The sequence below is a fragment of the Neophocaena asiaeorientalis genome, unplaced genomic scaffold, assembly GCF_003031525.2.
Source record: "Neophocaena asiaeorientalis asiaeorientalis breed wild unplaced genomic scaffold, Neophocaena_asiaeorientalis_V1.1 scaffold92, whole genome shotgun sequence".
In the NCBI taxonomy this organism is placed as follows: domain Eukaryota; kingdom Metazoa; phylum Chordata; class Mammalia; order Artiodactyla; family Phocoenidae; genus Neophocaena; species Neophocaena asiaeorientalis.
The window spans coordinates 2,194,179-2,218,022 of record NW_020174057.1 but is presented as its reverse complement, the minus strand read 5'-3'; the positions used below and the strand labels follow the sequence as shown (position 1 = coordinate 2,218,022).

At 39.2% G+C, this 23,844-nt stretch overlaps 1 protein-coding gene across 4 annotated transcripts in view; it reads right to left on the bottom strand.

The window, feature by feature from the left end:
• The window catches only part of NR2C1 (nuclear receptor subfamily 2 group C member 1), a 42,458-nt gene extending 24,040 nt beyond the window's left edge, over positions 1-18,418 (bottom strand). For 3 of the 4 annotated variants that reach the window (XM_024754388.1, XM_024754387.1, XM_024754389.1), the window contains exons 1-7: positions 17,040-18,418; positions 12,725-12,797; positions 8,640-8,870; positions 5,534-5,615; positions 4,162-4,341; positions 2,955-3,102; positions 2,764-2,854 (exon numbers count right to left, since the gene is read on the bottom strand). In XM_024754388.1, the coding sequence (XP_024610156.1) occupies positions 2,764-2,854; positions 2,955-3,102; positions 4,162-4,341; positions 5,534-5,615; positions 8,640-8,870; positions 12,725-12,778 (786 nt within the window). In that variant the 5' untranslated portion in view covers positions 12,779-12,797; positions 17,040-18,418. The remainder of the gene's footprint in view (positions 1-2,763; positions 2,855-2,954; positions 3,103-4,161; positions 4,342-5,533; positions 5,616-8,639; positions 8,871-12,724; positions 12,798-17,039) is intronic. The other variant, XM_024754386.1, reaches the window with a different exon arrangement.
• Positions 18,419-23,844: the final 5,426 nt, after the last annotated feature.

The window sequence follows — 23,844 nt, the reverse complement described above, 5'->3', positions numbered from 1 at the left end:
TTTAAATTTAAATTTTATTTATTTATTTTTTGGGGCTGTGTTGGGTCTTCATTGCTGTGCGGGGCTATCTCTAGTTGCAGTGAGTGGGGGTTACTCTTCATTGTAGTGCACGGGCTCTAGGAGCACGGACTTCAGTGGTTGCAGCACATGGGCTCAGTAGTTGCAGCATGTGGGCTCTAGGGTACGTGGGCTTCAGTAGTTGTGGCACATGGGCTCAGTAGTTGTGGCTGGCAGGCTCTAGTGCGCAGGCTCAGCAGTCGTGGCTCCTGGGCTTAGTTGCTCCGCGGCATGTGGGATCTTCCTGCCCCAGGGATCGAACCCGTGTCCCCTGCATTGGCAGGCAGATTCTTAACTACTGCACCACCAGGGAAGTCCTGAACTTCATTTCTTCTATCAATTCTTTAGTTTATGTGAAACTGATTTCACTGAATAGGTAGGCAAGTAAGTTTTGTGCTCTCCCCAAATTAATGAATGGTCCTAGAATCATTTACTCAGTAATCCACTAGTTACTGAGTTTCTTACAGGATTGCTACTTACATGTTTTTTACTTAATCCTCACAACAACCCCGTGAAATAGGAATCATCATCCCTTTATTATTGATAAGAAGAATTACCCATCATCACTCCAGCAGTAAGCAGTGGAGGCAGGATGGGAAGTCAGACTGTCTGATTGGAAAGCCCATGCTCGTAACCACTGCTCCAGCCTTCTTTTATATATATGAGTAAAAGGAATTAACATTTTTAGGTATTCTTATTTTCAACTAAAACTTAAACACTTATATATAATCTCTTCCATTTCATAAAATGTGTATCTAACTAGATGTTTAATGTGGAAAGATCTCACATTGTAACTTGACAGTTTTGGGACCATTCGTCAGAAACTAACCGCACAAGACTGTTAATACAATTTAATATAAAAACATATAGAAAACTACAGTGTCTGGGCAAATAGTAATTTTTCAACAAAACTTAGTTCTCTTCCTTTCCTAATGGAGGTAATGTCAATGAAATTGTAACCACCATTCTAAGCACAAACCATGTAGATAAGGATAAGTGAAATCTTGTATGTAATTCCTCACGATATATATTTATGGTAAGATACCAAATCTCCTCAATTAATAACAACATGCTAAAGCTCAGCCTGTAAGGTAGACACTCTTATTATCCCTTATTTTACAGATGAGGAAAGAAACTGAGGCACTAAGAGGTCAAATAACTTGCCCAAGGTTATGCAGCTAGTAAATGGCAGATGAAATTTGACTCCAGAGCACAAGTATTAAGAGTGCCTTAAAGTATCAAGCAACAAATAACAGCATAAATCTGGCCATATATAGACTGAATAATCTTATAGGGCATATGAAACCAGATCACATTATAGCCTGAGAGAAACACTATTCATATTCTCTCTGAAATCTGTCTTCAGGAAAAATGTTTAACACTAGAGAAACTCTACATGCTGGATCTAAATAAGCAAACCTTTTTTCTTTCAGACGCCTTGCTCAATAAAGAGCTGCTCCAACTCTCTAAGAGAACCCAGATGACCTGGATACATAATATGAGAGCTCATGCAACCCTACTCCTATTTTTGACTCAAGTCAATGTTTTGAGAGGTGTGCTAGGAATTTCTCTTCACCTGAAATATTTTAAGTATTTTAACACTAAAATCTGTAGGAGAACACAAAAGGAATATAAAGAATTTATACTTATACATTTCTATTTCTGAGGACTTTTATTTCAAGATGAAAGAAACCTGGAAGAGGGCTTCCCTGGTGGCACAGTGGTTAAGAATCTGCCTGCCAATGCACAGGACACGGGTTTGATCCCTGGCCCACGAAGATCCCACATGCCACGGAGCAACTAAGCTCGTGTGCCACAAATACTAAGCCTGCGCTCTAGAGCCCGTGAGCCACAACTACTGAGCCCATGTGCCACAACTACTGAAGCCCGTGCACCTAGAGCCCATGCTCTGCAACGAGAGGCCACCACAATGAGGAGCCCGCGCACCGCAACAAAGAGTAGCCCCTGCTCACCACAACCAGAGAAAAGCCCGCATGCAGTGAAGACCCAACGCAACCAAAAATAAAATAAATAAAATAAATTTATATATAAAAAAAAAGAAACCTGGAAGACATTTAAATGTTTGTCATTTTCACATTGAAGCTATAATTGTTCTAGTGGAATAATGAACATTTCTACTGATAAAGTTAATTTGTATTATCAGGACTCGCAAAACGGAGGCTGCTCTAGTGACCTGGTCCACTTCACAAACCTAAACCTAAGTCAGTTTGCACTTAAAGGAAACACCTTTCAAGGAAATGTATCATACACCAGTCACCATCCTCCTGCTCCAGCTTTAGTGAGCTCACCTTACCCTAGACAACAGGACTCGATAGATTCACAAGAGAATCCCCAACCTCTGTGCCAATTAAGCTGTTTCCTCACTGCTGCTTCAAATGCTCTATAAAACTCACTCTTGACTAAATTTCCTCTGGAAGAGTGCTCCACTGCTTGTGAGCACTGTAATCTGCTAATCCATGGATTGTCTTCCCTTAAATAAGGGACATCAAACTCATCACTAAAATCTTTTAGTTTTGTCATTTGACACTACCAAATCGTTGATGATAATTTGTTAAAAAAAAAAAAGCAATTTGTAACAGGGAATATTTAAGACCAAATCTATTGGCCAAATTGATGGAGGAGAAAAGGAAAAAATTTTAAAAGCTTAAAAAATTTTAAGCTTTAAATTAATTGTACTAAACACACCTTATCTGGTGTCATCAGCATAGTTGACTCAGTTTTTATGCCAGACTGATGAATATTCACAAACATTCCTGAATCTAACAGTCCTGCTGACCTGTAACAAATAAGTACAAATTTTAGCCTTAGTTTCACTGGGAAGAAAAACAAATTACCAGCTCCTTAATATATGTGGTTTTTGGTTGTTTTTACTATACCTTGCAGCTTCACTATCTGTTACAAAAGTTGGAGTTGCAGCTAATGGGCTTCGAAGGTCTTTTCGAATGTAGATTTTTTCTGTTGAAGCGGCACAGTTGGAAGATTTTTCTCTTGATACTTCAATGGGTTTTCTTTCACACTGAACAGCTACAAAAATGTGTCAAACTTATATCACAATGCAGAATTTACAGGCAATTACAAATGTAAGCTTTAGGTCAGCAATGCTGCTAATGGGAGATGTTACTGTAACTGAACTCCAAAGATAACCATCAATCTTTAGAAATTATTTGCAAGTTCAAAAAAGTTGCTTCAAAAGAGTAAAACTGGCCAATGTGCATCTCTTGTTCTCTTTTCTCTCCCTGCCCCAGCCGTGGCAGAAATGTAGAAGAGCTCCTATTTTTTAAAAGCTCACTGTCAAAAAGGAAACCTGAAGTTAGGAGTCCTTTAATTACCTATATAAGAGAATTAAAAAATGAAGTAATATTTAACCAACTGAAAACAATACTAATAGAGAACCACAAATAGACCGAAGTTAAATCTTTTTTCAGTTAAGGGCAGGGAGACTTTTGAGAAGCAATTCAATTGCTTAGTCTTCATTTATAAAACAGAGGTAATATATTTAATTTATTTTATAGCAATTTTATTTCATGATACTTAGGAGATGGTATACTGTAGCTGTTAAATATACATTTTCTGAGAAAAAATAAACTGCCAAGATTAAAGTTCTGCCACTTATTAGTTGTGTGACCTTGGGCAAGTTACTAAATTTCCTCTGTTCACTCAAATGTAACATGGATAACAGCAGCATCTACTGAGAATTTTGCTGTGAGAACAAATAAGTTAATTCATACGCTATACACAGAGTAAAAGCATAATGAGAACTCAATACTAGCTATTTTCATTACCTTATTAATCACTTTAGTATTGATAGTTTAATCAAAAACTAAACTTGTATCTAGTTAGTTGGTTTATTATTATTACCATGTTCAAACTAAAAGTACATGCCTGGCATATAGTCACTCAATAAAGATTTGTTGAATGTATAAAAAATACATACATATTCACATATTTCTATATTTCTAGTTGGAAAACTTTAAATTAAAAACCATATATATTTGACATATTTTAACGTGTTAATTATAACACACTTCTAAGAGTGTGCCTGAATTCTTAAAAAGTATTCTCTCCTTTAAAGCTAATACATACAGTCTTGTTTCATTCCAAACGCAATACATCTTTGTAACCTGCAGTATTGACAACGATTTCGATGGTGTTTATTAATAATACAGTCCTTTGATCCTCGACATGAATAAACTAAATTTTTTCGGATACTTCTTTTAAAAAATCCTTTGCAGCCTTCACAAGTTACTGCTCCATAATGACGCCCTAAAGACAAAATGTTTAAGAAAACACAAAAGTCACATATTTCAGCACTGAAATGAAATAAGCCCATTTCTTCCCTTTAAACATGAGATGAAACTGAGATTTCTGAGTTTATGACATAAAAATTTTTTTTAGGAATTACCAAACAGAGAATGGCACAAACTTATTCTCTGATAAAATATATTACAGTATGAGTTTTTAAATTTTGTAAAGTAATCTTAACAATGGCATGGAAAATTTGGGAAAGAGAAGAAACAAAATCACCCATAACCCCATGATATAAAAACTATTTTCACTTCTGAGATCACTTACAAAGTATAGTTCTGTTATATACTGTAAAAAGTTATTTTATTCTAAAAACTTTGCTCCAAAAAAAGAATATAATGTCAGTTAGTATCTGAAATCTAATAATCTTTCCTCATTGTGAGTTCCACTTTTAAATTTCTGGAGAAATCTGTTGTACTTTGATAAGCCCATTGTTTCACAAACCATCTCTTTGGCACAACTATTAACAAACTGAATATACTCCTGGAAAAGCTCTAGTGGAGGTTTTTTTTAATGAAGCTATGGAAAAGATAAAAAAGATTAAAGAAAACAAGCCAGGCCCTTAAACTTATCCCACTGGCACTTGTGAATCTATATGAATAAATATGGGTGTATATTTCTGGCATGAAGGAACTAAAATGGCATAACCCTGAGTACTAGAAATAGGCTTGGAGAAGTGCCTGCTCAGCTATGCAGAGCATTACACAGAGGTTAACCAGAGCTTTTCCACCTCAATAATCTGTTACTCTGTATTCCTGGAAGGAGAACAGGACTCAACAGGTAGATTAACAACCTAATTATACATGTTATTAAGGATCACAACTAATTTTTAAGCAATTCCTTTGACAAAACTGGTTTCACATTCAGAAAAATTTCCACATGTTCGGTTTACTTTCAAAAAGTGAAACTGTCTTTCATAACTCTTTGAAATATGCATTTTATGTCATTGCAAGATCACATTAAACTGAAATAAAAAACCTTTAGGAGAATAAAAAGCTCTGGGGAAAAATCAGTTAAATTTCATAGGCTACAAATATGAATCATAAAAACAACCTGCTTCTTTTTCTTTTTACTTTCAGTAGAAGAAACATGGTAATGAGATAGTTATTTTAACAAGAGAACACATATAGGAGGTTATTTTTAATGTTACCTGATGCTTTGTCTCCACATACTACGCAAAGATCAAAAACCTTATTTGGTCCTTGTTCGGAGGAAGAATTATCTGTTAAGAGCTAAAGAAAACCCCCCCAAACAAACAAACAAACAAAAACACAATAATTTGTTGTTACTTAGTAATATTCTCATGTAAAAAATTAAAAGAATATTCAGTCAATCTTACTTTTTGCTTTCTTTTTCAAAAGTTATTCTAAAACTTTGAACTCTATTATTAGGCATGCATCGATTAAAGTATTCTTAATTTTCTTTACATATAGATTAAGACTCCCATGTTATAAAAAGCACAGACAGAAATAATACCTTTTTAATTTGTTCAATAATAATTTGTTCCATAACAATTTCATTAAAGTAAACAGAGTCTTAAACACACAAATACATGAGTATTTTTTACTGTATCTCACCCATTACGTATTTATTATTCATATGGAACACATTAAAGTACTGCAGCAGTTATCAGTCCTATCATGACATTTGTCTTTGAATAACTCAGAACATTTCCATATGGAATGACATGACTAAAATAAGCTATAACAGCATAAAAAGATAAATCTGAATTTTTTAAATAGAAAAGGAGTTATAAAGAAAAAATATGTTAAAGCATTTACTTATAACTATGGAACATGACTGATATACAAAGGTATAAACTTTTCGAGCTGTCTAAGGTTTGAGTTAGGTGTAGAGGTTGAGAGCATGGACTCTGGAGTCTGTTAATGACAGCAAGTTAGTGGGGACTAGGTGAGATGGCCTTGGGCAAATCACCAAACCTCTTTAAATTATATTAAGAGCTCATCACTAGGTACAGCTAATGTAATACTGGCAAAGAAATACTAGTTTCTTCTTTCAGGTTTATCCTTCAATCTTTCTGTCATTTTTTTCAATCTTTTGAAATGTGAACAAATTAAATTCAAGCCAAAAAATGCGTCATTTAGTAAACATCTTCCCCTGCTTTAAAACAGCCCACAAAATAAACCTCAACTTTGACTCTTTTTCTTCTCTTAGGGGGTGTGAATGCCTTCAGGAATAATTCTGATTTTAAAAACTTTAAACAGTCATTAAAATACCTGTCCCAGGGAATTCCCTGGCAGTCTAATGGTTACGACTCCGCACTTTCACTGCCAAGCGTGCGGGTTCAATCCCTGGGTAGGGGAACTAAGGTCCTGCAAGCCAAGCGGCAGGGCCAAAAAAAATTTTTAAATAAAATAAAATAGCAGTCCCTTACTATGTTATAGTGGCATCATTTCTTCTTATATCACCATAAAAATCAGTCTTCAATGAAAACTTAAACAAATAAACGAACAATTTTTGGTATTAGATGCCCTTTGAAAGCATCTATGACAAGTATCACTCTTTTCTTTAATAGCATATCTATTGCAAATGGTGCTAATATTTTATCTGCTATTATTCCTAAGGGTGGAAGAGACACTGAGAGGTTAATGGGCTTGCCCACATCCCATCTTGGTCACCAGACCAGAAATCAAATCTTTTTGGTCCAGGAGATTCTATCCTATACCTGGTTTCTCTTTCATTGCTCTCAGAGATGGTCCATAACGTAGGCAAAGTACCAATATCATCTTAATTTTTAAATAGAGAAAGTCTTTTGAAAAAGAGTAACTTTAGAGTGAAGAAATCTTATATCACCTCTTAAGCCAGGTGATGTCACCAGTCATAAAACATGATGATAGTAAGTACCCTTGATATGATATGATGAGAATGGCACTTAACCTCTGTGATCCTCCTCCCCAAAACCCACAACCCCAGTCTAACCATGAAAAAAAAAAAAAGAACATCAAAGTCCCACAATGGGGCAACCTATAATATACCTGACCATTATACTTCAAAACTGTCAAAATCATCAAATACAAGGAAAGTCTGAGAAACTGTCACAGCTAAGAAGAGTCTAAGAAAACATGAAAAATGTAGTATGGTATCCTGGAACAAAAAAGGATATTAAGTAAAAATTAGGGAAAGCTATGGACTGCAGTTGATGTATAAATACTACTAGTTCATCAAGTATAACAACTGTATCACACTAATGTAGAATATTAATAATATGAGAAACTGTGTGTTTGGAGATTATATGGGAACTCTCTATACTAAATGCTCAATATTTCTGTAAACACAAAACTGTTCTAAAAAAAAAATCAAGTCTGTTAATTAATAAAGAAATTAAGGTATGGATAATGTTATACATTTTTTTAGTGGCTTCCGTCTTTCTGATAACTTTATATATCCTATCCATTTTCTACCGTAGCTGTTTCTAAAAGTAATATAAATTATGTAATTGGAAGAATAATAGAACCGATCAGGATATATAGGCATAATTTTGTATCTTATGAATTTGGAGTTTTTCAATCCTAAAAGGGATTTTCTTTGATCAGTGTTTTCATCACAAAATACAGAACCCAATTTTAAGTTGGCATTCATTCTCCTCAAAGTGTCTGGAGGCAAACTTAAGGGTTCATTGTATTTGTATTCAAACATAGCAACCAGTGGTAAAAACAGCTGTATAACCATGATAGACTGCTTGCTACATCAATGAAGATGTAGTTGATTGACAAAAGAGGAAGCAAAAGTGACAAAGCTGGCAGCTAGAATATCAACTTCTTGATTTGGCAGCTGCTTGTTCAAGGCACAGGCATCTTGGTCCTGGAAACTGCAGCTATAGAATTCTATAGATGCTCCTGATTTGGAAGTTTCCTAACTGTGCAGATGCAGAAGGTCACTTAGAAGAAGTTCTGAAGCATGTTCCAGTAGTTATTCTTGGAAACCTGACCTACAAGTGTTTCTTCAGCCTTTCTAACAGTTCTTTGAGCTCTCTACATTCTTTGTTAAATCCTTTCCTGCCCAAACTAGCCAGATTGGCTCTTACTGTGAGCCACTAAAAACCCACCAAAATATATGGGTGTGAGGATGTTTGAGGAAAAGAATAGTGGCTCATAGGCGAGGGCAGCACATAATTTTATGCAAGATTTTTTCCTATTGAACATGCAGGACATAAAGTCTTAATGTCAGGACTTACACTTATGATATGCTTTTTATGTTTTTCAAGGGTAAGATAAAAAGAAACTCTAGTTATTTACCTGGAGGTGTTGTGCAGACAAATCAGGAGTTGTAAAAATAAACTGGTTGACACCTGTTGCATCTGGGGTTGTGAGGAAAACTTTTCCTGGAGTAGAATCTTGCCTGGCCAGAATGACTTTGCTTGGAGTAGAGCCACTGTGGTTTGTTAGAATGAACTGTTTGCCTTGGGTATTATGATCAAGTGCTGTCACAATCTGGATTTTCTGGCCAGTCTGCTGCTCTGTAACAATCTAACACAATCATGTCATTAGTAATCAAGTCAACTTAATCTTTTTTCTTCTCTAAGCACAATTTTCTCATACCTTGAGACAAAGCTAGACTAGAAAAGCATACCATTATACACATACGTTCAATATAATACATATACACACACACCATTAAATCTACCAATTCTAATTCGACATCCTATCCTACAGGAATAAACAAATGTGCAAATAAAGCTACAATAGTAAGAACACATGGATCTCACTATTTTGATTTCTTCCCTTCCTCTCCTTTTCCCCTTCCATTTACACAAACATATATTGGGTACATTCTATTTGCCAATCACTGTTCTGAGTCCTTGGATACAGCAATAAACAAAACAAAATTTTTATTCTCATAAAGCTTTTATTTTAGTGAGGAAAGGCAGATAAAAACCAAATAAGCAAATAATATTGTCAGGTGGTATTAAGTGCTACAAAGTAAAATAAAGCAGAATAAGGTGAGAGTCATTGATGGAATAACAGTGATGAGGAGATGACGTTTTTGCACAGACCTGAGTGAAGTAGCAGACCAAGGCTTAGAACTAGCTAGGGGAAGTGCATCCCAGGTAGAAGCAGCAGCCTGTGGGGCAGGAAGAGTGTGTTCCATACATCTGAGGCAAGAGCACACCGAGAGCTGTGTGAGTGAAATAGAATGGGAGAGAGAGATTTATGGTAGGAGGTGGGATCTGAGAGACAAAAGGGGCCAGACGGAATAGGACTTTGTAGGCCATAAAATGACTGATTTCCTACTGGATGACATGGAGATCCACTGAAGGGTTTACAGAGAAGAGACGTGGCAGGATCTTTTGCAAATAGGATCATTCTAGATTTAGTGCGAAGACCAGACTATGAATGTTCAAGAACAGAATTAAGGGAGACCAGATAGGATGCTATTGCACAGATACTGGCAGCACTTGGGTATCGTATATGGGCAGAGATATAGGCTGAGATCAGGGTAGCAGCCATGCTAGTGGTGAAAAATGATTAAATCTGGGATATTTTATAAGGGAGAGCTGACAAGATACGTTGATGAATTGGAAGTGGAATGTGAGGAAAAAAGAGTCGAGGATGACTATAAAATTTTGGCCTGACCAATTGGGAGGACAGAATTGCCATCTACTGAGATGGAGTAGTCTGGGGAAGAGCAAGTTTATGAACATAAAGAACAGCCTAGCATTGACGGTTTTTGTTGTTGCTAGGCAAATATTTTACAGAATAAACTCATTAAGCCAATTAAATTCCTTGATTCAATTTTAAAATGGCAAAGCTTATTTGTTTCTATTTCTCTGAAATTATTTTCATCAAGACTATTTTCTATGCAAAATTTACAGCAAAGTTCTGAATCACTAATTAGTTACTGTCTAGAGCAGACGGTATTGATTATGGCTGCTGCCAATTTGAGTTTCCTTTGTCGACCATTATTTCTACCATATCCTGTTTTTCTGGCTGCAGTTTTAACTGCTGTCAATTTTATTTTGCATAGGTTATTTCTACCAAGTCTAGTCTCCATCTTCCTCTCTCACAATTTCTGCAATTTTCAGTAAGATGTGACTTTGCATCAGTTCATCTATAATTTTATCATGTAAAGTTTATGTTGTTGTAAATTTTATTTTAGAATATTTCTATCAGAAATATCCATTGTAAACTGAATAAAAATCTAATGGCTCACAGTTATTTAAGAGACGAGCATCAGGTACATGCAGGGTCCAACTGTTATTGGGTTGAAACCCTTTGCTTAGATGGGTAAAAGTATGTTTACTGCAGCATAATAATTATAATTAGAAACTGAAGCAATCCAAATGGCCTTCAATAAGGACCAGTAAATAGATTATGGAAAAAAAAATAGATTATGGAAATAGTTTTCAGGTCTCAGAACCCCTTTACACACCAAAAAAAAAGAAAGAAAAGTCACTGAGAGCCCAAAGAACTTCTGTTTATGTAGGTTGTATCTATTGATATTTACCATATTAGAAATTCAAATAGAAAAATATTTTTAATATTTATTAATTCATTTAAAAATAACCCAGGGACTTCCCTGGTGGCACAGTGGTTAAGAATCCGGCTGCCAATGCAGGGGACACGGGTTCGAGCCCTGGTCTGGGAAGATCCCACATGCCGCAGAGCAACTAAGCTCGTGTGCCACAACTACTGAGCCTGTGCTCTAGAGCCCGTGAGCCACAACTACTGGAGCCCGCACACCTAGAGCCCGTGCTCCGCAACAAGAGAAGCCACTGCAAAGAGAAGCACGCACACCACAATGAAGAGTAGCCCTGCTTCCTGCAACTAGAGAAAGTCCGCATGCAACAACGAAGACCGACCCAATGCAGCCAAAAATAAATAATAAAATAAATTTATTTAAAAAATAAAATAAAACAACCCATTAAATGTTAACATAAGTAACATATTTATTAAAAAATAAATGATTTTCCAAACAAAAGAAAAATCAATGGGAAGAGTGGCACTGATTTACATTTTTGCAAACTGCTTTAATATCTGGCTTAATAGAAGCTGGATTCTCATACCTACCTGGGCATTCAATCTGCTGCAATATGTTGTTTTGCTTAAAATATATAAAGAAAATCAAGCCTTACATTTACTAGGTAAAAGAGGGAAGAATATCTTAACTGTTTCTTCAAAATGTGTAAACTGTTCTTTAATATGACACCAAAACTTGACAAGTGATAGTTTTTTTAGAGGTTAGTTAAAATGTGGAATCAGAAACTATATGTTAAAATCTATCCGGCAATGTGAATCCTTTACTCATGAGTGATTGTGTAACATCGTGCATTGGTCATTTGGGAAACACTGGTTCAGTGAGTTATGTACACCTTTTAAATGTTGACATATTTCATCATACAATATCACATGACATGCAGCCTCTGGAAAATTGCACCATATACTTGTGAGAGAATGATGGTGAAAAGGCAAATACTGTAACATTTTAGTATTATTATGAGAATGGTTTTGACCTTGCTGACTCTCTGAAAGAGTTCCTAGATGATACTTTGAAAACCTTTAGATTATGGTACCTCTTACTAGGACATAACTTTTAAAAAACATGAAGACCTATCTATTGACATGGATGTCCTTCTACTGGTCTATTAAACCTCAGATTCCACACCTGTCAGAAACATTCCCTGGCTAGATCCTCACTCTACCACAACTCTTCATTAGTTGTTTTTTTTCTGTGCTCCCATAACACCCTACAGAATTATCACAGCACTTACCATATCCTATTATGATTGTCCAATTATTCAACTGTCTCTCACTAGATCAAAGCAAACTTTTTATTTTTAGTTTTTTTTTTTAACATCTTTATTGGAGTATAATTGCTTTACCTTGCTGTGTTAGTTTCTGTATAACAAAGTGAATCAGCTATACATATACATATCCCCATATCCCCTCCCTCTTGCGTCTCCCTCCCACCCTCCCTATCCCACCCCTCTAGGTGGTCACAAAGCACAGAGCTGATCTCCCTGTGCTATGCGGCTGCTTCCCACCAGCTATCTATTTTACATTTGGTAGTGTATGTATGTCAATGTCACTCTCTCACTTCGTCACAGCTTACCCTTCCCCCTCTCCATGTCAAGTCCATTCTCTATGTCTGCGTCTTTGTTCCTGTCCTGTCCCTAGGTTCTTCAGAACCATTTTTTTTTTTTTTAGATTCCATATATATATGTTAGCATACAGTATTTGTTTTTCTCTTTCTGATTTACTTGATCAAAGTGCACTTAAATTCAAGGGTATCTTTTATCTCTGTACCACCAAAACCTAGCATATACTACAGTTGGTATAAATAAGTTTGGTGAAGCAGTGAATGAACGGTAAACTAGACATACCTCTCCCATCTGTTGTTCAATAATTTGATGTGCAATTTCTTCTATGGTTGCCATGATTTAATTGCCAAGTGTCCTGCCAAAAGTAAAAAGATGCTTTTTTACAATTATACCCATAAAACGTATTTACTGAAGAATTTAAAAATGGAATTATACGTTAGGATTTGCTTCAAAATAATCCAGCTGTGTGGGTGGGGGTGAGAAGGAATAAACAAAACAAGAATGGCCACGTGCTGACAATTACTGAAGACTGCTAAAGTTTATACAGGGATCATAAAACTATTCACTGTGCTTTTATAAATTCTGAAAACGTCTATTAAAAAAACCCAAACTATTCAATAGCAAACAATTTCACTTTTCAAAGATACTGAAGCCTAAGCTGCAGACCTGATATAGATTAGGAGTAGTTTATTAACTGAATAAGGGCAACCCAACCTGTAAAAAAAAAAAAACCACATCCTTGTAGTCATTTAACACACTTTTAAAGCAGTATATTGTAAACGCTGACAAAATAACTGCATTCATTCAGAGGGCTAGATTTCTCTAGAATTTTGTGATTGTTCTTCATTGTTCTATTAATTTGAATTTTAAAGTAAAACTATCTTCAAATGGATTTGAGAGCCAGTAAGATTAATGGGTTGACTTCGGCTTTTGCTTTTTCTCTGTATCAGGTAGTCAAGAATACAAAAATTATTTCTGACTTTATCATATTATATACTATGATAAATTCACTAATATTCTGTAATTATAATTAATATTCATTGCCAAATTGTCTGAATTATTTCTTTCAATTACTTTTAAAACCTTAAATCCTTCAATTACTTGTTCTAAAAGCAATACACAATATTTAATTACTCAACTCTCTCTCACTAGATTGAAAAGTAGTGCCCTCAACCTCTCTGGAACCAACCAAGGAGAGAGTTACTTCCCAGGTCTGTGTGCTCTGGGTCCGTGATGGCAGTGGCAGCCCTCCCAAACTCTGACCCATCTTTGGGGGGTCATTCTTCCCTTTTCTTGAAGGATAACACATGTTCAAAACTGAATAGCTCTATTGCCCATCCAGTAGAGTCCCAGAAATCCAATAGCCTTCATTCATTTCATCCCATCTCTGTCCCCTTCAGTCCAAGATGGCAGCATTTCTGCTGGCATGAACTTCCCAGAAGTCTTGCTGCCTCCCATGCAGTTCATGGGGGTCCAAGCCATCAGACAAGAGAGTGCTGAACAGATCTCTTCTGGATAACTCCATCTCTATTCCTAGCTTGTGCAGTATGTAGATCTCAAGGACACTGCTAATGTTGTAGTCTTCTGAACAAGGCCACTTATTTTCTCCCACAAGAAAAACTCTTCCTCTGAGATTCATTTAAGCCAGTTACACTACAGTTTTTAGTGACTTTTATTGTCATTCATTCATTTCTGTTCCAATTTCATTACTCATTGATGATCTGACACTGATTGTTGTCCCCCTTCCTGCCATTCTCCCAGTTTCCTGACCTCAAAGTCCATTAATGTTCACCCAAATGCTACTTTAATATTGTGCTGTCAGATTGCTCTAACATACATATTTAATAAAATTTTAGCTCTTAATATTCTTCAAAGCCTTTCCTTTAACTATAGGACATGAGGTGTCCTTTTATGTATTTGTTTGTTTAATTATTTATGGCTCTGTTGGGTCTTCGTTGCTGTGCGTGGGCTTTCTCTAGTTGCGTCAAGCAGGGGCTATGCTTCCTTGCGGTGCACAGGCTTCTCACTGCGGTGGCTTCTCTTGTTGCAGAGCACAGGCTCTAGGCGCATGGGCTCAGTAGTTGTGGCTCGCAGGCTCTAGAGCGCAGGCTCAGTAGTTGTGGTACATGGGCTTAGTTGCTCCATGGCATGTGGGATCTTCCCGGACCAGGGCTTGAACCCGTGTCCCCTGAATTGGCAGGTGGATTCTTAACCACTGTGCCACCAGGGAAGCCCATGGACGTGATGTGTCATTTGTTAAACCTTACATTCTAGCCATATGCACTACTTGTATCCTTGAATTTACCATGTTGCTTCGTGTTTCCATGTCTTTGCTAATGGCTTCTCTACCATGAATGCTATGGAATCACTAGATCAACATGTTTGTTTTCCAAGACGAAATTTAACTCAAAAAACTGAGGAAAAATGAGCATTCTTTACATATTGTTGATGTAAGTATAAACTGTTATATTTCTAGAAAGAAATTTGCCTATGTCTATGAAGTGCCTTAAAATGTCTATGAAGTGCCTTAAAAATGTTCATACTCATTGATCCAATAATTCATTCAATATTCTTCCATTCAACAAATACTTGTTGAGTGCTTACTATGAGCCAGGCACTTTTCTAAATGTTAGGGATTGAGCAGGGAGTATTAAAACAAACTTCCCCTTGTAAAATTTATATTTTGGTGGGGTGAAACAGACAACAAATTTCAGCTACTCCCAGAACTGACTTTCCTGGATGATTATTTAATATATACAAACTGTGTATATGAAAAGCCCCTAGAAGGCAAGAATCAACTTTGTGTCAGCACCTTTGACAAGTAGCAAGATCTCAGGATGCTTACGGAACTGAAACACATCCTCAGTCTCCTGTTTCAGAAGTACCGATGTCTCTTTAATGGTCAAAGAATAAAGTTTCAGCCTTCTCCTGGTATTTTTTCAGTATTTACTAAGCCCCTATAACATGCCTGCCACTGCAGACACAAAGCAGCATTCCTTTATAGTCTGACTTCCTCAACTTCTCATTTTATCTCCTACCGGTCCCAGAGGAGCCTCTGTTTAGGACAACTGGAATGTTGTTTATTCCCCAATATACAGTGCCAAGCTCCTCTTCCCTCACTTAAGTTTCCCACCTTTAAAACTCAGTTCTAATTTTTTTTTGTTTTTAATCCAATCTTTCTAGATGAGTACAGCATTTATTGTGTATATTAAGGCTGTTAACAAGGCCTCAAGAACAAACTTCTGTTTACTTCTAATACTGTATGCAAAATTTTATGGGAAGGTGCATTTTTCTAGCGAGAGTCCATGGCCTTCATAAAAGATTTTAAGAGGGTGCAGAGGGTCCTATATGACTTTTAAAAGTTACATGATGATATATACTGTTAATTCTTTATCATATGCGGTTTCTTTTGTCTTTTCTATTCCCCAGGAGTAGGAATTATATTTTGTGTAGCAGACATACAAACAGTAGATATTTTGGGAATGTCTGCTGCCTTTGATTTCCTAAATAAAGATTGAGATGTCCCTACAAAGAATGATGAAATTACATTTTATGCGATCCACTTTTTAATAAGAATAAATAGAAATATCTCCTTTAGATCTACCAAATTGACACACAAGCAAAATCTAAAATCAATCATTGTGTATCAACCAACCGCAGAGCAGTCACTGTTCAAAATCCCTCCAAAGTCGAAGGCCTATTTACAAGTTCCGGAGGCACAAAACCCCTAAAGGGCTTAATTTCAAGTCTTTTTGCTTTTCCTTTCCAGTTATTATTATTATTTTTTAAACAGCTGACGTATTTAGTGAAGGTTACGAGACAGGTTTGGCAACATTTGTCATTCGTAAAACGGCATCTGCTGGAGTCGGAGGTACATTTTCTTAACAAAAGAGCTACTGGAAGCTTGGACATGCCCACTGCACTGAGGACCCTTGGCCGTTCCGTTTTATTTCTCAAAAGATACAGGTCCAAAGGCAGCGGCCACTCCCGCCCCCGTCGGTCGTGAAAGTTGAGAGCATTATTCCGTCCGTCCTGTGTAAGCACGAGTACTAGCCAGAGGCTCGCGGTGAAAGGGAGCCGGGCCTCGGCTCGCGACCACTCGCAGCCAGGCCGGCCTCTCAGCATCCCGCCGGCGATCGAGCCCAAGCGGCGCCCCGGGCCCGGGGGCGGCGCGCGGCTTCTTCAGGCGGGGGAAGCGGCAGCGCCGCCGAGACGGAAGCTTTTCCTGTAGGTGAAAGGTCAGAGGCGCCGCGGGAGAGGCTGCAGTGCGCGCCGAGCCGCGCGGGGACTCCCTCTCGCGCCCGCCGCCCCAGCCCCTATCCGGGCTCCCGGCCCCGCGCCGAGCTCCGGCTCCGGCCTCGGGCTCTCTCGGAGCCCCGGGCACTCGGTCCCACTACTGCGGCCGCTCTCTGCGCTCCCAGCCCGCCCCGAGCAGCGCGCCGCGGCACTGCCGGAGGGCGGGTTCCGCCGGCCGAAGCCGCAGGCTGTTGGGAACGCTGGGGGCGCGTCCGTTGGCACCTGGGAGGAAGGGACCTCCCCACGGTCCCCGCTCCGGGCGCCGCTGCAGCCGCTTTTCTCCTCACCCGTCCCTTCTTACCTGCGCTTCTCCGCCGAGCTACGTCCTTCGCCGGGCGTAGACGACAGCCCCGCTGCAGCTGCTGCTGGGCGGCGGGGGGGCTCCGGGAAGAGACAGGTTGGAGAAAGCTGAAGGGGGGAGGGTTAAAAAAATGGGGGCAGGGAGCTTTCTCGGTTTGGGTATTTGGGGGGGGTCAGAGTTCGTGACCCCTCCCTCAGCTCCTCGGTGCGCGCTCCCGTCCGCGCCTGCGCACGAGTGCAGTGGAGAGGCGGCGAGAGGAGGTAGTGACGTTCCCCGAGTAGAGGGATGAGAGAACCCAGCCTGTGGAGGTCGACTGTCCCCTATCGGATGGGAGGGAGACTGCCTTGCCGCAGCTGCGCGTCCCTATGCGGGACTTCGAGAAGCCGCGTGGCCTTAGCGTTCCGTTTGCAAAAGGCGGTCGTTAAACGAAGTTTTGAGACTGTTCAGATTTGAGCCAGGATAGATAACCCAATCAGCTTTAGACAATTCGGTTTCTAATTTGTGGTGAAGTGGGCTCTGTTTTAGGCTCTTAGCTTGGACTAAACGGCTTATTAGAGGACTAACAAAACTGGGTAGATCCCGATAAAGTATTTTAAATAACCTTAAATAAAACAAGCTGGGGCATAGTCCTCTATAGTAAGGCTAAGTTTTACTTATAAAGTCTTGTGAGTAAATAAGCATAAGGGCTAAATGGAGCTAGAATTTAATATCACTTAGAATGAAAGCTTCCGAAGACTGGCTTTAGTCTGTTTCATTCAGCGGTGTATTTCCCAAGCTTATAGGACAGTGCCTAATGGTCAATGAAGATTTGAGAAATGAGGCGTTGATGGAACTTCACGTTCTGATAGTGGCTCCTGAGGCACCGAGGTGTGGCAGCCAGGGCTGCCCTGTGTGCAAAGCACTGTGTGGTTTAGATGTTAAGAGAAGGGGGTCCTCAAAATGTCTTTTAGTTTTGATTGGCGCTAGAAACACAGTCACGGATTCAGGCCAGAAACCCAAGTCAGGGAAAACAAAAGTGCACTGGTAAGGAGAACATCTCCTCTGTCATTTCCCTCTGGAACTAGGCGGCTGGACAAAGAAAAGGGGCAAGCAGAAACCGCTAACAAGTAAAACTATGCTCTATGCCTCATTCTCTGGAAGTCTCCCTGTTCCTTTTAGTACCGTTTGTCGTGTGTTTGGTTGTTTTAAGGCAGCCCCTCCTCCGTCCACCCAAATTTGGGATCAAATCGTTAAGTGTGTCCCAAAGACAGAAGCTATAGGTCCAATAGGAAAAGGCAATCTGAGACCTTTCCTCTATTCTTAGTGCCTAATATGCCATTTGGGGAGTATCTTTTGTGGGTGAGAAAGAGCTTCCCCTAATTATGATTCAGGAAAACAGGTCAGTGTGGTTCATCTTTGAATGTGTGGTTCATGGTCAGTGTGGTTCATCTTTAAATTTTTTTAACTATAAAAAATTATGGTTTAGGGGCTTCCCTGGTGGGGCAGTGGTTGAGAGTCTGCCTGCTGGTTCGCCTGCCGATGCAGGGGACACAGGTTTATGCCCCGGTCCGGAAAGATCCCACATGCCGCGGAGCAGCTGGGCCCGTGAGCCATGGCCGCTGAGCCTGCGCGTCCGGAGCCTGTGCTCCGCAACGGGAGCGGCCACAACAGTGAGAGGCGCGCGTACTGCAAACAAACAAACATCATCACACCAGTAGTATATTTAGTAAATTTATTGTGTATAAATATAATATTAACATTATTTACAGTGCTAATATTTTATTTATAAAGGATCTATATATCTATGTGGACAATAAGATACAAACTATATTATCATTTTAAGTAAAAAGTGTTTCTATAAATTTGTCATTTAAAAAAATAGTATTTCGGGCTTCCCTGGTGGTGCATGCTGTATGAACAAACCAAAAAAAAGACCCCCCCCCCCCCCACAAAAAAGAGAAGGATTTGATATTGAGGCTTTTTGAAAATTTACTACTACGTTTATCTTAAAAATCCTACTAGGAAATTTCCATTAGAAAATAACATTAAAAGTGGCATAGGCTCCAGAATGATGTGTAATAGAGGCATTCAAAAAAAAAAAAAAAAATCCATGTGAATTAATTTAACTCACCAAATACTGGGTGTCCACTTCATGCAAGGCACTCTGCCAGATGCTGAGGAGAAATCTCAAATGAACAAGATACAGTTGTTGGTCTCAAGGCTAGGATGTGATAAGCACCATAAAAAAGTCTGTTTAGGAGCTAAAGGCTACAGAAGCATAGAGGAAGGAGACAGTAGGTCTAAGGAGGAACAGAGAGAAGGCCTAGGATCAACTGTTACAGAGAAGTCTTGGATAAATAGGCAGAAATGGAGGTGGGGGAAAGGTTGAAGAAAAAATGATGTGAACAGAGAAAGGTTGGGTTGGGGTTACCTGCAGTGTATGATACCTGAGGAAAAGTGTTCCACACCAAGCCACTCGGAAGTCAATGAAGGTTGTAAAGAGCAGGGATGAAACTAGATTAGAACTATGCCTTACAAGATGGCTCTGGCAATGTTTAAAATGGGACCATGCAAAGAAGGCATTGGAATTAGAAGAAAAGTTATGCCAGTCACTGGGAAGAGGTAACAAGGACTTGAGCTAGGGCAGATGCAATAACAGAAGGACAACAAAGACAGAAAGGATACAAAGGCAATTGTAGCGGGTCCCGTTGACACTTGGAGGCAGATTCTGGAGACTAGAATGGTGTTTTTCCATTGCAGAAGAAAATATACAGATTTGAATGAAAAGAAATTGAGTTGAGTTTTAGGCATGTAAAGTTTAAAGTGCTTAAGATGTAGATGTCCAACAGGTACTTGCAAATATGGACTTGCAGGATGGTGGAAAAAGCAGATCTAAGATCTGAGTTATAATGAGGGCACTTTGGGGACTTTGATTTGGAGATGACCAGAATCCTGTCCTTACTTTCTTCAACAAATATTTTCACTTAAAAGACACAGGGTAGGTATTTTGTGAGAAACTGACATATGAGATATAGTATCTGTCTTCAACGAGTGGGCAGTGTAGTAAGAGAAATAGGATTTATTTCTCTGGAAGTCCCAGTGACAATATTTAACTACAATGGATCTCAAATTTCAAAACCTGAGTACAATGAAAGCACACTCTGAGACATATCAACATACGCTGTGATAACATTTACATTTTAACTAAATTACTAAATAGCAGGCTTTACCTATTTCCAGATATATTCTACGAACCAAATATAACACATACCTTTGGCTAACAAAACTATAAAGTTGTCGTCTTCAATTAGTTGTTTCATTACAGCTTTCTATTAAACAAAGGTTGCTCTGATGATCTCATTTTAAGAAATGCTACTACATACTAAAAGAATCAAGGTTTTGGTTAAAAAAGAAGTATCTTGGGCAAAGGACAGTAGGAGGATACTGGGTACATTAGGGAACAGGGGAAAAGGTTGGGGAGAGGTTCCAAAATGTGGGATGATGCCAAAGATAACCTTTCTCATTCTCCTAGACTCTGGAGGGTCCTCTGCATTTACAGCTGCCACAGATAAAGGAGGAACACTAGTTGGAGACACGTACTAAGAAGGCCAGCCTTCCCCCAGCTTGACCTGGCATCTCTTGTCTAGGTTTCCTTCAGCATCCTTTTGGGCTTAACATTATAACTGCTCTTTTCTCCTCCTTATGAATAAAAGGAGATACTTGAAAAGGATCCGATGGAAGCACATGTATCAGTGTAGTAAATATAGTACTCTTGGGATCTAAGTACTATTTATTTATTTATTAAAGTTTTTATTGAATTTGTTACAATATTGCTTCTGTTTTATGTTTTGGTTTTCTTGGCCGAGAGGCATGTGGGATCTTAGCTCTCCAACCAGGGATCGAACCCACACTCCCTGCTTTGGAAGGGGAAGTCCTAACCACTGGACCACCAGGGAATTCCCTCTAAGTACTATTTATACCTTCTCCTCATTTACAGAATGCATCCAATATTTTTTTTTGCTAAAATATTAGCTATCAAGAGAGGTTTTTGAAAGTAGCTTTACAAGAAAATGTATATAATTAGGTTTCTCATTTGACATTGAATGAGCAAGGTTAAATAACTGATCAGCTTCAGTCAAGTTATGAAGGATTGATAAGGGGGAAAGGGAATGTTACTATTCCACATTTAAAACATCTTGGCAGGGAAAGTGGTTCAAGACGGCGAGTAGAAGGACGTGCGCTCACTCCCTCTTGCGAGAGCACTGGAATCACAACTAACTGCTCAACAATCATTGACGGGAAGACACTGGAACTCACCAAAAAAGATACCCCACATCCAAAGACAAAGCAGAAGCCACAGTGAGACGGTAGGAGGGGCGCAATCACAATAAAATCAAATCCCGTAACTGCTGGGTGGGTGACTCACAAACTGGAGAGCACTTATACCACAGAAGTCCACCCAACTGGAGTGAAGGTTCTGAGCCCCACATCAGGCTTCCCAACCTGGGGGTCCGGCAACAGGAAGAAGAATTCCTAGAGAATCAGACTTTGAAGGCTAGTGGGATTTGACTGCAGGACTTCGACAGGACTGGGGGAAACAGAGACTCCACTCTTGGAGGGCACACACAAAGTAGTGTGCTCATCGGGACCCAGGGGAAGAAGCAGTGACCCCACAGGAGACTGAACCAGACCTACCTGTTAGTGTTGGAGGGTCTCCTGCAGAGGCAGGGGTGGCTGTGGCTCATGGTGGGGACAAAGACACTGGCAGCAGAAGTTCTGGGAAGTACTCCTTGGCATGAGCCCTCCCAGAGTCCACCAAAGAGCCGGGTAGGCTCCAGTGTTGGGTCACCTCAGGCCAAACAACCAACAGGGAGGGAACCCAGTCCCACCCATCAGCAGACAAATGGATTAAAATTTTACTGAGCTCTGCCCACCAGAGCAACATCCAGCTCTACCCACCACCAGTCCCTCACATCAGGAAACTTGCACAAGCCTCTTAGATAGCCTCACTCACCGGAGGGCAGACAGCAGACGCAAGAAGAACAACGATCCAGCAGCCTGTGGAACAAAAACCACAATCACAGAAAGGTAAACAAGATGAAAAGGCAAAGGGCTATGTACCAGATGAATGAACAAGATAAAACCCCAGAAAAACTAAATGAAGTGAAGATAGGAAACCTTCCAGAAAAAGAATTCAGAATAATGATAGTAGAGATGATCCAGGACCTCAAAAAAAGAATGGAGGCAAAGATCGAGAAGATGCAAGAAATGTTTAACAAAGACCTAGAAGAATTATAGAACAAACAGAGATGAACAATACAATAACTGACATGAAAAATATACTAGGCGGAATCAATAGCAGAATAACTGAGGAAGAAGAAAGGATAAGTGACCTGGAAGACAGATTGGTGGAATTCACTGCTGCGGAACAGAAAAAGGAAAGAGAATGAAAAGAAATGAAGACAGCCTAAGAGACCTCTGGGACAACATTAAATGCAACAACATTCGCATTATAGGGGTCCCAGAGGGAGAAGAGAGAGAAAAAAAAGACCCAAGAAAATATTTGAAGAGCTTATAGTCGAAAACTTCCCTAACATGGGAAAGGAAATAGCCACCCAAGTCCAGGAAGTGCAGACAGTCCCAGGCAGGATAAACCCAAGGAGAAACACGCCGAGACACATAGTAATCAAATTGACAAAAATTAAAAACAAAGAAAAATTATTCAAAGCAACAAGGGAAAAACGACAAATAACATACAAGGGAGGGGCTTCTCTGGTGGCGCAGTGGTTGGGAGCCCACCTGCCGATGCAGGGGACACGGGTTCATGCCCTGGTCCAGGAGGATCCCACGTGCTGCGGAGCAACTGGGCCCATGGGCCATGGCCACTGGGCCCGTGTGTCCGGAGCCTGTGCTCCACAACGGGAGAGGCCACAGCAGTGAGAGGCCTGCGTACCACCAAAAAAAAACAAAAAAAACAAAAAAAAAAACACATACAAGGGAACTCCCATAAGGTTAATAGGAGCTCTACAAGCCAGAAGGGAGTGGCATGATTTATTTAAAGTGATGAAAGGGAAGAACCTACAACCAAGATTACTCTACCCAGCAAGGATCTCATTCAGATTCAACGGAGAAATCAAAAGCTTTACAGACAAGCAAAAGCTAAGAGAATTCAGAACCACCAAACCAGCTCTACAACAAATGCTAAAGGAACTTCTCTAAGTGGGAAACACAAGAGAAGAAAAGGACCTACAAAAACAAACCCATAACAATTCAGAAAATGGTAACAGGAACATACATATCGATAATTACCTTAAACGTGAATGGATTAAATGCTCACACCAAAAGACACAGTCTCGCTGAATGTATACAAAAACAAGACCTGGACATATGCTGTCTACAAGAGACCAACTTCAGACCTAGGGACACATACAGAATGAAAGTGAGGGGATGGAAAAAGATATTCCATGCAAATGGAAATCAAAAGAAAGCTGGAGTAGCAATACTCATATCAGATAAAATAGACTTTAAAATAATGTTACAAGAGACAAGGAAGGACACTACATAATGATCAAGAGATCAATCCAAGAAGAAGACATAACAATTATAAATTTTTATGCACCCAACATAGGAGCACCTCAATACATAAGGCAACTGCTAACAGCTATAAAAGAGGAAATCGACAGTAACACAATAACAGTGGGGGACTTTAACACCTCACTATACCAATGGACAGATCATACAAACAGAAAATTTATAAGGAAACAGAAGCTTTAAATGACACAATAGACCAGATAGATTTAATTGATATTTATAGGACATTCCATCC